Source organism: Anomalospiza imberbis, unplaced genomic scaffold (genome assembly GCF_031753505.1).
Source record: "Anomalospiza imberbis isolate Cuckoo-Finch-1a 21T00152 unplaced genomic scaffold, ASM3175350v1 scaffold_101, whole genome shotgun sequence".
NCBI lineage: Eukaryota > Metazoa > Chordata > Aves > Passeriformes > Viduidae > Anomalospiza > Anomalospiza imberbis.
In genome coordinates this window covers 291087-305929 of record NW_027099400.1, presented here as the reverse complement: position 1 = coordinate 305929, position 14843 = coordinate 291087, and the positions used below count along the sequence as shown (strand labels likewise).

Below are 14843 nucleotides of genomic sequence, written 5' to 3'. Positions count from 1 at the left end.
GGCAGGGGACAGCGGGGACATCTCCTGTGACACCGGGGACAGCCGGGCCGCCTCCAGGGACAACCAGGACGGCCCTGGGACAGCACCCGGCACAGGGACAGCCGGGCCACCTCTGGGGACAGGGACACTGGGGACAGCCCTGGGACAAGGCCACCCAGGACAGGGCCACCTGTGACACCCACTGGGGGAGGTGACACCTGTGCCACGCCCCTCTTGTCACCCCCCTCCGTGCCACCTAGTGTGACAGTGACACTGCCACGGCCAACACAGCCCTGGCCTGGCCTGGAGTGTCCCCAGCGTGTCCCAGTGTGTCCCTGCCATCACAGCTGTCCCCTCCCGCTGTCCCCACCTTCCCGAGGCCAGGGGACACCCCTGTCCCCTCTGTGTCCCCCTGGACGTGCCTCAGTTTCCCACAGGGTCCCGTGTGGGGACAGGGCTGTGGACAGGACGGGGAGGTGGCACCGAGGGTGTGACACTGGGATGTGGCACTTGGAGGTGACTCTGGGATGTGACACTCGGGGAGGTGGCCCAGGGACACAGACATGGCTGGGGGATGTGACACACGTGTGACGCCGGGGCCTGGGGATGTGACACTCGGCCCTGAGGGGACATTGAGGGGACGCGGAGGTGGCACCAGGACATGGGGACGTGACACGGAGATGGCACTTGGGGACACGGAGATGGCGCGGGAACGTGGCACAGGGGACAGCGTGGAGAGCCAGCACGGTGATGTGACGGCGAGGGAGACAGCGTGGGGACACGGAAGGATGGCACAGAAATGGCACCAGGACATGACACGGGGACGGCACCGGGATGTGACACGGGGACACGGGACGGAGATGGCACCAGGAAGTGACACAGGACACAGAACGGAGATGGCACCGGGATGGCACAGGACGGAGATGGCACCGGGAAGTGACACGGGGACACAGGGATGGCACCGGGAAGTGACACGGGGACACAGAACAGAGGTGGCACCAGGATGGCACCGGGAGGTGGCACAGAACAGAGATGTCCCCAGGCTGTGACAGTGGGGACACGGCGCTGGAGGACACAGAGTGGTGGCCTGGGGACACGGACACGTCACGGATGTGACATCGCAGGGCCCGGTCCCGGGGATGTGACACCGCGATGTGACACCGGGGATGTGACACCAGGGCTGTGACACCGGGATGTGACACTAAGGATGTGACACCAGGGCTGTGACACCAAGGATGTGACACCAAGGATGTGACACCAAGGATGTGACACCAGGGCTGTGACACCAAGGATGTGACACCAAGGATGTGACACCAGGGACATGACATCGTGATGTGACACCAAGGATGTGACATTGGGATGTGACACCAAGGATGTGACACCAGGGACATGACATCGCGATGTGACACCAAGGATGTGACATTGGGATGTGACACCAAGGATGTGACACCAGGGACATGACATCGCGATGTGACACCAAGGATGTGACATTGGGATGTGACACCAGTGCTGTGACACCGCGATGTGACACCAAGGATGTGACACTGGGGACATGGCTTGGGGATGTGGCACCAGGATGTGACACCAGGGACACAGCCCGGGGATGTGACACCGCGATGTGACCCTGGGCTGTGACACCGGGGATGTGACAGCAGGATGTGACACCGGGGACGCGGCCCGGGGTGGCCTCAGGTGGCACGGTGACAATCAGGGCCGGGCCGTGTCCCCGCTGTCCCCAAGGCCAGCAGGTGCAGTTTTAGTGCATTGGGGGCGTGGGCGGCGCCGCCCCCCGTCCCCCTCATTAATTATTATTATTAATTATTATTATTAATTATTATTATTATAAATGCGCATGTGGAACCCGAGGGGCTGCGTCGGCGTCAGGCTCTGGGGACATTGGGGACATCGGGGACATTGAGATGGACATAGGACAGGGGGGACATTGGGATGGGGACATTGGGGACACTGGGATGGGGAGGGGGACACTGGGGACATTGGGGACACTGGGATGGGGAGGGGGACACTGGGGACATTGGGGACACTGGGATGGGGAGGGGGACACTGGGGACATTGGGGACACTGGGATGGGGAGGGGGACACTGGGATGGGGAGGGGGACACTGGGGACATTGGGGACACTGGGATGGGGAGGGGGACACTGGGGACATTGGGGACATGGGGAAGCACAGGGACGTTGGGACACGGGGAGATGGACATTGGGGACAAGAGATGGGATGTTGGGGACACAAAAGATGGGACGTTCTGGACATTGGGGACACGGGAAGTGGGACGTTGGGGACACTGGGGACACGAGTGATGGGACGTTGGGGACAAGAGATGGGATGTTGGGGACACAAAAGATGGGACGAGGTGGGACGTTGGGGACACTGGGGACACGAGTAATGGGACATTGGGGACACGAGGGGTGGGACGTTGGGGACACTGGGGACACGAGTGATGGGACATTGGGGATACGAGGGGTGGGACGTTGGGGACACTGGGGACACGAGTGATGGGACATTGGGGATACGAGGGGTGGGACGTTGGGGACACTGGGGACACGAGTGATGGGACATTGGGGACACGGGTGGGACATTGGGGATACGAGGGGTGGGACGTTGGGGACACTGGGGACACGAGTGATGGGACACTGGGGACACGGGTGGGACATTGGGGACACGAGAGGTGGGACGTTGGGGACACTGGGGACACGAGTGATGGGACACTGGGGACACGAGAGGTGGGACGTTGGGGACACGTGGGGACACCGAGGGACAGCTGGAGGATCCAGGTGACACCGGGGGGCTGGGGAAGGCACTGGGGACATCGGGGCGGGGACACTGGTGGCACATCAGGGACACGCGGGGGCACTCGGGTGCCACCCCCGTGACGTCCCCGCGGCCCAAGGATGTCACCGGGGTGACGTGGGGGGGACTCGGGGACATCCCCCCCGGCGTGGGCGGGAGCCGCGGGGACAGCGGGGACACCTTGGGGACAGCGGGGACGCCTTGGGGACAGGATGGCAGCGCCACCGAGCCCCCCGCGGCCCCTCCCCCTCCTCATCCTCATCCTCCTCCTGCCCGGAGGGGGCCCCGCAGGTGGGGGGGGCAGAGGAGACACGGGGGGGACAGGGGGGACCCAGGGCGGGGGGGGAGGGGTCCTGGATGTCGGGGGGGGGGAGGGCCCGGGTGGCCTCGAGGGGACACCCAGAGGTGTCACCGTCCCCAGGCCCCCCCCCGGGCTGGCCGTGGGGTGACCCCGCCCCGACCCCGGGACCCCCCGTGTCCCCCCCGGGAGCCCCGAGGCCGCGCTGCAGCGGGGACCGGCCCGGGGTGAGTGCGGCATTGGGGGGAACTGGGAGCACTGGGGGGAACTGGGAGCACTGGGGGGAACTGGGAGCACTGGGGGGAGGGAGAGGGGCCACTGGGGGTGACTGGAAGGGCACTGGGAGCACTGGGGGGAACTGGGAGCACTGGGAGGTTACTGGGGGGCACTGGGGAGTCACTGGTGGCACTGGGAGGACATTGGGGGTCATTGGTGGCACTGGGGGGTTAACTTGGGGGGTCACTGGTGGCACTGGGAGGTCATTGGGGCTTACTGGGGGGTCGCTGGTACGTTACTGGTGGCACTGGGGGGGTCACTGGGACGTTACTTGTGGCACTGGGGGGGACACTGGGGGTGTCACAGGGATGTTACTGGTGGCACTGGGGGCTCACTGGGAGGTCACTGGGACGTTACTGGTGGCACTGGGGGGGTCACTGGGCGTCACAGGGACGTTACTGGTGGCACTGGGGGGGTCACTGGGACGTTACTGGTGGCACTGGGGGGGTCACTGGGATGTTACTGGTGGCACTGGGACGTCACTGGGACGTTACTGGTGGCACTGGGGGGATCACTGGGACGTTACTGGTGGCACTGGGACGTTGCTGGTGGCACTGGGGGGGTCACTGGGATGTTACTGGTGGCACTGGGACGTCACTGGGACGTTACTGGTGTCACTGGGACGTCACTGGGACGTTACTGGTGGCACTGGGGGGTCATTGGGATGTTACTGGTGGCACTGGGGGGTCATTGGGACGTTACTGGTGGCACTGGAGGGGGACACTGGGACGTTACTGGTGGCACTGGGGGGGTCACTGGGGGGGTCACTGGGACGTTACTGGTGGCACTGGGGGGGTCACTGGGACGTTACTGGTGGCACTGGGGGGTCATTGGGATGTTACTGGTGGCACTGGGGGGGGTCACTGGGTGTCACTGGGACGTTACTGGTGGCACTGGGGGGTCATTGGGATGTTACTGGTGGCACTGGGGGGACACTGGGACGTTACTGGTGGCACTGTGGGGGTCACTGTGGGGGTCACTGGGACGTTACTGGTGGCACTGGGGGGGTCACTGGGACGTTACTGGTGGCACTGGGGGGGTTCACTGGGACGTTACTGGTGGCACTGGGGGGCACTGGGACGTTACTGGTGGCACTGGAAGGGGTCACTGGGACGTTACTGGTGGCACTGGGGGGGACACTGGGGGTGTCACAGGGATGTTACTGGTGGCACTGGGGGCTCACTGGGAGGTCACTGGGACGTTACTGGTGGCACTGGGGGGTCACTGGGACGTTACTGGTGGCACTGGGAGCGGAGCCCGCGCTGACGCCGCCGCCGCAGCCCCGGTGCCCGCCCCGCCCCCCCCGGCTCCGCCTGGACGTCGCCCCCTCCCCCGAGTTCGGGCCGGCACCGGGACCGAGAGCCGTGCGTGCGGGGGCACGCGTGTTCCTGCAGGTGAGCGACACGGACAGGGGACACTGGGGACACAGGGGACACTGGGGACACTGGGGACACAGGGGACAGAGGACACAGGGGACAGAGGGGACAGGGACAGGGGGACACAGCGGGGGGAGTACTAGAGACACGGAGGGGGACACGCGTTCCTGCAGGTGAGGGGGGCACGGGTGGGTCCTGAGCCCGTGTGTCCCCCGTGACCCCCCTGTGACCCCCCCCGTCCCTGTCCCTGTCCAGGTGTCGCTGTCCCGGTGTCGCTGTCCCGGTCCCTGACCCTGTCCCGCTGTCGCTGTCTCTGTCCCGGTATTGCTGTTCCCTCTGTGACCCCCCCTGTCCGTGTCCCGGTGTCCCTGTCCGTGTCCCGGTGTCCCGGTGTCGCTGTCCCGGTCCCTGACCCTGTCCCGGTGTCCCTGTCCGTGTCCCGGTGTCCCGGTGTCGCTGTCCCGGTCCCTGACCCTGTCCCGGTGTCCCTGTCCGTGTCCCTGTCCCGCTGTCGCTGTCCCTGTCCCGGTGTCGCTGTCCCCTCTGTGAACCCCCTGTCCGTGTCCCGGTGTCGCTGTCCCGGTCCCTGACCCTGTCCCGGTGTCGCTGTCCGTGTCCCGGTGTTGCTGTCCCGGTCCCTGTCCCTGTCCCGGTGTCGCTGTCCCCTCTGTGACCCCCCTGTCCCTGTCCCGGTGTCGCTATCCCTGTCCAGGTGTCGCTGTCCCAGTCCCTGTCCGTGTCCCGGTGTCCCTGTCCGTGTCCCTGTCCCGGTGTCGCTGTCCCCTCTGTGACCCCCGTGTCCGTGTCCCCGCAGGTGTCCCTGTCCCTGTCCCGGTGTCGCTGTCCGCTCTGTGACCCCCGTGTCCGTGTCCCTGTCCCGGTGTCGCTGTCCCCTCTGTGACCCCCGTGTCCGTGTCCCCGCAGGTGTCCATGTCCCTGTCCCGGTGTCGCTGTCCCCTCTGTGACCCCCCTGTCCCTGTCCGTGTCCCTGTCCCGGTGTCGCTGTCCCCTCTGTGACCCCCCTGTCTCTGTCCGTGTCCCCGCAGGTGTCCCTGTCCCTGTCCCGGTGTCGCTGTCCCCTCTGTGACCCCCCTGTCTCTGTCCCTGTCCCGGTGTCGCTGTCCCCTCTGTGACCCCCGTGTCCGTGTCCCCGCAGGTGTCGCTGTCCCCTCTGTGACCCCCGTGTCCGTGTCCCCGCAGGTGTCCCTGTCCCTGTCCCGGTGTCGCTGTCCCCTCTGTGACCCCCGTGTCCGTGTCCCCGCAGGTGTCGCTGTCCCGCGCTCCCCCCGGGCTCGGTTTCTCCCTCCGCCGCTGTTTCGTGTCCCCGCGCTCGTCCCCGGGCCCGCCCCGGGGTCCCCCCCCGGTGCCGCGGCCGCTCGTGGTGCTGCGGGGGGGCTGCGGCGCGGGGGGGCCGCGGCGGCGGCTCCGGGGCTCGTTCGTGCTCCCGGCGCGGTTCCCGGAGCCGCTGCAGTTCCTGCACTGCCGCCTGCGCCTCTGCCGCCAGCGCGGCGGCACCGGCACCGGCTCCGGCACCGGCACCCCGCCGGGGCTGCCCACGGTACCGGCCCGGCTGCGGCTCTGCGGGACGGGGGACAACGGGGTGGGAGAACGATGGGATAACGGGATAACGGGGTGGGAGAACGATGGGATAACGGGATAACGGGGTGGGATAAAGATGGGATAACGGGATAACAGGGTGGGATAACGACAGGATAACGATGGGATAATGGGATAACGATGGGATAATGATGGGATAACGGGATAACGGGGGTGGGATAACGATGGGATAACGGCATAACAGGGTGGGATAACGATAGGATAACGATGGAATAATGAGATAATGGGATATCGATGGGATAACGGGATAACGGGGGTGGGAAAACGATGGGATAACGGGGTGGGATAACGGGGTGGGATAACGGGGTGGGATAACGGTGGGATAACGATGGAATAACGGGATAACGGTGGGATAATGGGGTGGGATAACAATGGGATAACGATGGGATAATGGGATAACGGGATAACGGGGTGGGATAACGATGGTATAACGGGATAACAGGGATAACGGGATAATGATAGGGTAACAGGATAGCGATGGGATAACGGGATAACGGGATTGTGATGGGATAACGGGATAACGTTGGGATAACGGGATAGTGATGGGATAACGGGATAACGATGGGATAACGGGACAGCGATAGGATAATGGGATAACGGGATAATGGGACAGTTATGGGATAACAGGATAACAGGTTAGCGGGGATGGGATAACGGGATAGCGATGGGATAATGGGATAACGGGATTGTGGTGGGATAACGGGATTGTGATGGGATAACGGGATAACGTTGGGATAACGGGATAGCAATGGGATAATGGGATAACGTTGGGATAACGGGATAGCGATGGGATAACGGGATAGCGATGGGATAACGGGAGAGCGATAGGATAACGGGATAGCGATGGGATAATGGGATAACGGGATTGTGGTGGGATAACGGGATAGCGATGGGATAACGGGATAGCGATAGGATAATGGAATAGCAATGGGATAATGGGATAACGGGATTGTGATGGGATAACGGGATAACGATGGGATGACGGGATAGCAATGGGATAATGTAATAGCGATGGGATAATGGGATAACGGGATTGTGATGGGATAACGGGATTGTGATGGGATAACGGGATAACGTTGGGATAACGGGATAGCGATGGGATAATGGGATAACGGGAGTGGGATAACAGCGGGACGGTGGTGGGACGGGGGATAACGGGGATAGGATATCAGTGGGATAATGGGGATGGGATAGCGGGGACGGGATAAAGGGAATGGGATAACGGGAGCGGGATAATGGGGATGGGATAACAGTGGGTTAGCAATGGGATAATGGGATGATGAGAATGGGATAATGGGAATGGCGGCAGTGGGACAGTGGATAACGGGGATGGGATAACGGGGATGGGATAGTGGGGATGGGATAACGGGAAAACAATGGGATAACGGGAGAACGGGTTAACAGGAATGGGGATAACGGGTATGGGGGTACAGAGGCAATGGGGGACACCGGGAATGGGAACAGCAGGAGGGGGAACAGCCCTGAACCACGAGTGGGACACGCACCGGGAACAGGGGACAGCGGGAGCGGGGCCGTGACAGCACCGGGACAGGGGGGCCACGGGGATGGCACCGGGGTCACCGGGACAGGGGGGCCACGGGGATGGCACCGGGGTCACCGGGACAGGGGGGGACACGGGGATGGCACCGGGGTCACCGGGACAGGGGGGACACGGGGATGGCACCGGGGTCACCGGGACAGGGGGGACACGGGGATGGCACCGGGGTCACCGGGACAGGGGGGACACGGGGATGGCACCGGGGTCACCGGGACAGGGGGGACACGGGGATGGCACCGGGGTCACCGGCACACGGGGGGACACGGGGATGGCACCGGGGTCACCGGGACACGCGGGGGGCACGGGGATGGCACCGGGGTCACCGGCACACGGGGGGACACGGGGATGGCACCGGGGTCACCGGGACAGGGGGGACACGGGGATGGCACCGGGGTCACCGGCACACGGGGGGACACGGGGATGGCACCGGGGTCACCGGGACAGGGGGGACACGGGGATGGCACCGGGGTCACCGGGACAGGGGGGACACGGGGATGGCACCGGGGTCACCGGGACAGGGGGGGACACGGGGATGGCACCGGGGTCACCGGGACAGGGGGGACACGGGGATGGCACCGGGGTCACCGGCACACGGGGGGACACGGGGATGGCACCGGGGTCACCGGGACACGCGGGGGGACACGGCGATGGCACCGGGGTCACCGGGACACGCGGGGGGACACGGGGATGGCACCGGGGTCACCGGGACTGGGGGGACACGGGGATGGCACCGGGGTCACCGGGACAGGGGGGACACGGCGATGGCACCGGGGTCACCGGGACACGCGGGGGACACGGGGATGGCACCGGGGTCACCGGGACACGCGGGGGGCACCGGGGAGCTGTCGCCCCTCGGTCCCCCCGCGCCCCCCCGTTAATCCCGCCCCTCCCCCAGTGCCGGGCCGAGCCCTGTCCCCGCAGAGGGGGCGGAGCCTCTGGCTCAGGCCCCGCCCCCAGGCCCCGCCCCCGCGGCGGCCCCGCCCCCGGGCGCGCCCTGCGCACCGTGACCCGCCCGATCGTGGTGACGCTGGGGACACCCGCGACCCCCGCGCCCGGTACGGGACCCCCGGGTGGGGACACCCCCGGGACCTCCCCCGGGACCCCCCGGACCCCAAACTCCGCTCCGACCCCGGCACCCCCTGACCGGGACCCCCCCCACTGGGATCACGCCCCCCGAGACCCCCGGGCGGGGACCCGCCCCCCAAACCCCCCGGGACCCCCAACCGAGACCCCCCTGGGGACCCCCCGTAACCCGGGACCCCCGACAGAGACCCCCCCACTCCCCGCCCCCGGAGCCCCCCCCCCACAACAGGGATCCCCCCCCCAACCGGGACCCCCCCCACAACCGGGGCCCCCAATTCCCCCCCCCCGCGGGCAGAAGGCCCCCCCTCCCCTCCCCTCCCGATGCCCCCCAGTAACCGCCCCTCCCCCCCAGGTGCCCCCCCGGGGCTCCCCCCGCTGCCGTTCCCGCCGCCCCCGCCCCTCCTGCGCCCCCCCGCCCCCACCCCGGGAGCAGCCCCGGGCCCTCCCCGCGGGTGAGTGACAGGAATGGGGGGGGGGGCACCGGGACCCCCGGGATTGGGGAATTTGGGGGGGTCCCGGAGCCCTAGGTCCTTCCTGGGGGGGTTTGGGGGGCTGGGGAGGAGACCCCCGGCTCATTTAGAGGGGGGGTCCCGAACTCCTGGGTCCCTTTTGGGCCAGGGGGGGATTTTGGGGGGTCTCGGACCCCTTGGGGGGGTTTGGGGGGCTGCGGGGGGGTCCCGAACTGCTCAGTCCCTTTCGAGGGAGGGGCTTTGGACGGGGGGGGGTCCCGGAGCCCTGGGTCCTTCCTGGGGGGGGGTTTGGGGGGCTGGGGGGGTCTCGGAGCTCTGATTTCCCTTTTGGGGGGGGGGTCCCGGACCCCGGGGTCCCTTTGGGGGGGGCTTATGGGGGAATTTGGGGGGTCCCGGCCCCAAATTTGGGGGTCAGGATTTTGGGGGGCTGACGCTGCCCCCCAGCCCCCCACGTGCCCCCCGGGGCCGTGGCCGCCGTTTCCTTTGGTGCCTTTGTGGTGGGGGCGGCGCTGGCGGGGGGGCTCTGGCTCGTGCACGGTCGGACAGGTGAGGGACCCCCCCCAGAATCATCCCTGTCCTCCCCAAAATAATCCCCTCAACATAATCCCCCTCCTCAAATCATCCCCAACCCCAAAAAGACCCCCCAACAATCCCCCACCCCAAATAATTACCCTCCCCAAAATATCCCCCTCCCTAAATTAATCCAATCCCCCCCAATCCCCCCCCAAATTAACCCCATCCCAAAAGAACTCCCCCGAAATAATCCACAGCCCCCCAAAGAATCCCCCTCCCGAAAATAACCCCCCACAAATGACCTCTTCCCCAGAACAATCCCCACCCCCAAAATCCCCCCCCGAATCCCATCCCTGGGCCCTGCCCCTCCCCCAGACCCCCCCAGGGCTGGGACCCCCCCCCCCCAAACTCCCCCTTTGCCTCCCCGACCCCCCCAGGGCTGGGACCCCCCCCCCCCAAACTCCCCCTTTGCCTCCCCAACCCCCAGGACCCCCAAACCCCCCTTAAGCCCCCAAATTCACCCCCCCGCAGTTCCCATTTAACCGAGACCCCCCCCCAAAATCCTCCGAGCCCCTCCCCCACCCCCCAATTTGGGGTGGGACCTCCCCTGATCTCTGCCCCTCCCCCCCACAGCCCCCCGGCCCCCCCCGGCCCGAGCGCTGCCCCCCAGCCCGGGGGGGGGCAGGTACTGGGGGGACTGGGGGGAGTGGAAAGGGATACTGGGAGCACTGGGGGCAACTGGGAGGGACATGGGGGATACTGGGAGTACTGGAAGGGGGGAACTGGAGGGCCAGGGGGGAACTGGGAGCACTGGGGGGATTCTTGGGGGAACTGGGAGGGGATTCTGGGGGGAACTGGGAGGGATGTGAGGGTATTGGGGGGGACACTGGGAAGGGATGCTGGGAGTACTGGGGGAATCGGTCATACTGGGGATACTGGGAGCGGCACATGGGATACTGGGAGTGGCACATGGGATACTGGGAGCACTGGGGGGGTCACTGGGAGCACTGGGGGGGTCACTGGGAGCGCTGGGGGGGATAGAGGCCCCCGGGAGTGACAGGGACCTGGGGGTTTGGGGACCCCCTTGGGCCAGGCTGGGGTGTGGGGGAGGGGTGTAGGTTGGGTCTGTCCCTGTCCCTGTGTCACTGTCCCTGTCCCTGTCACTGTGTCCCTGTGTCACTGTCCCTGTCACTGTGTCACTGTCACTGTGTCCCTGTCCCTGTCACTGTGTCCCTGTGTCACTGTCCCTGTCACTGTGTCACTGTCCCTGTGTCACTGTCACTGTGTCACTGTCCCTGTCACTCTGTCCCTGTCACTGTCCCTGTCACTGTGTCACTGTCACTGTGTCACTGTCACTGTCCCTGTCACTCTGTCCCTGTCACTGTCCCTGTCACTGTGTCACTGTCACTGTGTCACTGTCACTGTGTCACTGTCCCTGTCACTGTGTCCCCTGTCACTGTCCCTGTCGCTGTGGCCCTGTCCCTGTCACTGTCCCTGTCACTCTGTCCCTGTCACTGTGTCCCTGTCCCTGTCCCTGTCGGGTGACAGGCGACGATTGGCAGCTCTGAGCGCTTGGGCTGTGAAATTCCCGAGGGACAAGGAAATTCCGGCAGTGGGAGGATGGCGGCCAGAGCTCACCCAGCCCCGAGGCCTCGCAGCCCAGCAGTGCTCTCCAGGGAGGGAAGAGCTGCGCCCCGGGACAGGGCCCATGGCAGGGGGGAGACAGAGCCAGCCAGCGGGGATATTAATTAATCTAAATTCTGCCGTCTGTAACCAGTGAGCGCCGCCGCCTTCGCTCATTAAAATATCCCAGTTGTGCAAAGCTTTGCTGATGGGGGAGCGGGGAGTGGTCTTTGGGGACCCCCCGGCCTTTGGGGACCCCCCGGCCTTTGGGGGAACCCCCGGCCTTTGGGGACCCCCCGCGTTTGGGGGAACCCTGGCTCCTGCTCTGTGCCGAGAACAAACCTCTCCTCAAGGTGTGACTTGGCTTCATCCCCCATCGCTGTGCCCCGGGTGGGCTCCGGGCGCTCTCCGGGCTGGGCACGGCCAAGCAGCGCCAGGATTTGGGGTTTGGTGAGAGGAGCACCCTGGGGGCTGCAGGGGGTCCCATGGGAGGCGACCGGGAGGTTCCAGGGCTCCCGTGACAGAGGGCTGGAGGCTCCCGGGGGTCCCGGCTGAGAAGATAAGGGGGGTTCAGGGGGTGCAGGAGGCTCCCAGTGCCAGAAAAAAGCGGCTGCCGAAAACCCCGTGCCCGGGAATGGGCGGGTCAGGGGGTCCCGGTTCAGGATAAGGGGGTACAGGGGGGTCCCGGTTCAGGATAAGGGGGTACAGGGAGGTCCTGGTGGCAGAGCAGGGAGTGCAGAGGGTCCCAGAGCCCGGGAATGGGGGTTCGGGAGGGTCCCCGTGCCCGGGAATGGGGGTTCAGGAGGGTCCCAGAGCCCGGGAATGGGGGTTCGGGAGGGTCCCCGTGCCCGGGAATGGGGGTTCGGGAGGGTCCCAGAGCCCGGGAATGGGGGTTCGGGAGGGTCCCCGTGCCCGGGAATGGGGGTTCAGGGGGGTCCCCGTGCCCAGGAATGGGGATTCGGGAGGGTCCCTGTGCCCGGGAATGGGGGGTTCAGGAGGGTCCCCGTGCCCGGGAATCGGAGTTCAGGGGGGTCCCGGTTCAAGATAATGGGATACAGGGGGGTCCCGCTGGCAGAGCAGGGAGTGCAGAGGGTCTCCGTGCCCAGGAATGGGGGTTCAGGGGGGTCCCCGTGCCCAGGAATGGGGATTCGGGAGGGTCCCTGTGCCCGGGAATGGGGGTTCAGGGGGGTCCCCGTGCCCGGGAATGGGGATTCGGGAGGGTCCCCGTGCCCGGGAATCGGAGTTCAGGGGGGTCCCGGTTCAAGATAAGGGGATACAGGGGGGTCCCGCTGGCAGAGCAGGGAGTGCAGAGGGTCTCCGTGCCCAGGAATGGGGGTTCAGGGGGGTCCCCGTGCCCAGGAGCGGGGGTTCAGGGGGGTCCCGGTGCCGGGGGTCCGTCTGTCCCCTCGGTGCCCCCCAGGAGCCGCCGGAGCGCCCCCAGACCCAGCGCTGGAGCCACCGCGCGGCTCCGCCTGGCCCCGCCCCTGCTCGCGATTGGCCAATGGCAGCCGGCGGCGTTCGTGACGTCACCGGTCACTGGGCAGATTCCGGGGGCGCCGTTTGGGAGGAGCGGAAGAGAGGGCGGGACGCGGTGGGGGCGGGGACGGGGAATCCCTGGGAATTCCCCCGGGATCGCTCCTGGATAGCCCGAGTCCCCGTCCATCCCGTTCCCGGGATCCCTATTCCCGGGGTCTCCCGTTCCCAGCGCACCCAGTTCTCCCAGTTCATCCCCAGCGCTCCCAGTTCACTCCCAGTTCAGTTCATCCCCAGCGCTCCCAGTTCCACCCAGCGCTCCCAGTTCACTCCCACCGCTCCCAGTTCCACCCAGCGCTCCCAGTTCATCCCCAGCGCTCCCAGTTCACTCCCAGTTCATCCCAGCGCTCCCAGTTCACTCCCAGTTCATCCCCAGTGCTCCCAGTTCACTCCCAGCGCTCCCAGTTCACTCCCAGCGCTCCCAGTTCACTCCCAGCGCTCCCAGTTCATCCCCAGCGCTCCCAGTTCACTGCCAGTTCACTCCCAGTTCATCCCCAGCACTCCCAGTTCATCCCAGCGCTCCCAGTTCACTCCCAGTGCTCCCACTTCATCCCAGTTCTCCCAGTTCACTCCCAGTGCTCCCAGTTCACTCCCAGCGCTCCCAGTTCATCCCCAGCGCTCCCAGTTCATCCCAGCGCTCCCAGTTCACTCCCAGTGCTCCCAGTTCATCCCAGCGCTCCCAGTTCACTCCCAGCTCTCCCAGTTCACTCCAAGCGCTCCCAGTTCATCCCCAGCGCTCCCAGTTCACTCCCAGTTCACTCCCAGCGCTCCCAGTTCACTCCCAGCGCTCCCAGTTCATCCCCAGCGCTCCCCTTTCACTCCCAGCGCTCCCAGTTCATCCCCAGTGCTCCCAGTTCATCCCCAGCGCTCCCAGTTCACTCCCAGTTCACTCCCAGCGCTCCCAGTTCACTCCCAGTTCACTCCCAGTTCATCCCCAGCGCTCCCAGTTCACTCCCAGAGCTCCCAGTTCATCCCCAGCGCTCCCAGTTCACTCCCAGTGCTCCCAGTTCACTCCCAGCTCTCCCAGTTCATCCCAGCGCTCCCAGTTCATCCCAGCGCTCCCAGTTCATCCCCAGCGCTCCCAGTTCACTCCCAGTTCACTCCCAGCGCTCCCAGTTCACTCCCAGCGCTCCCAGTTCATCCCAGCGCTCCCAGTTCATCCCCAGCGCTCCCAGTTCACTCCCAGTTCACTCCCAGCGCTCCCAGTTCACTCCCAGCGCTCCCAGTTCCACCCAGTGCTCACTCCCCGTTCATCCCCAGCGCTCCCAGTTCACTCCCAGTTCACTCCCAGCGCTCCCAGTTCACTCCCAGCACTCCCAGTTCATCCCAGTTCTCCCAGTTCATCCCCAGCACTCCCAGTTCACTCCCAGCGCTCCCAGTTCATCCCCAGCGCTCCCAGTTCACTCCCAGCGCTCCCAGTTCACTCCCAGCGCTCCCAGTTCCACCCAGCGCTCCCAGTTCATCCCAGCGCTCCCAGTTCATTCCCAGCGCTCCCAGTTCATCCCAGTTCTCCCAGTTCACTGCCAGCGCTCCCACTTCATCCCAGCGCTCCCAGTTCACTCCCAGTGCTCCCAGTTCATCCCAGTTCTCCCAGTTCACTCCCAGCGCTCCCAGTTCATCCCCAGCGCTCCCAGTTCACTCCCAGCGCTCCCAGTTCATCCCAGTTCTCCCAGTTCATCCCCAGCACTCCCAGTTCATCCCAGTGCTCCCA

At 65.9% G+C, this 14843-nt stretch overlaps 1 protein-coding gene across 1 annotated transcript; it reads left to right on the top strand.

The window, feature by feature from the left end:
- The first annotated feature begins 2997 nt into the window (after nucleotides 1-2997).
- Nucleotides 2998-10097, top strand: LOC137465679 (transforming growth factor-beta receptor type 3-like protein). The gene is given in 8 exon segments (XM_068177738.1): nucleotides 2998-3076; nucleotides 3207-3310; nucleotides 4640-4753; nucleotides 6000-6293; nucleotides 8806-8965; nucleotides 9346-9400; nucleotides 9402-9445; nucleotides 9908-10097. Coding segments are annotated over 8 exon segments (996 nt in total). The 3' UTR covers nucleotides 10054-10097.
- Nucleotides 10098-14843: the final 4746 nt, after the last annotated feature.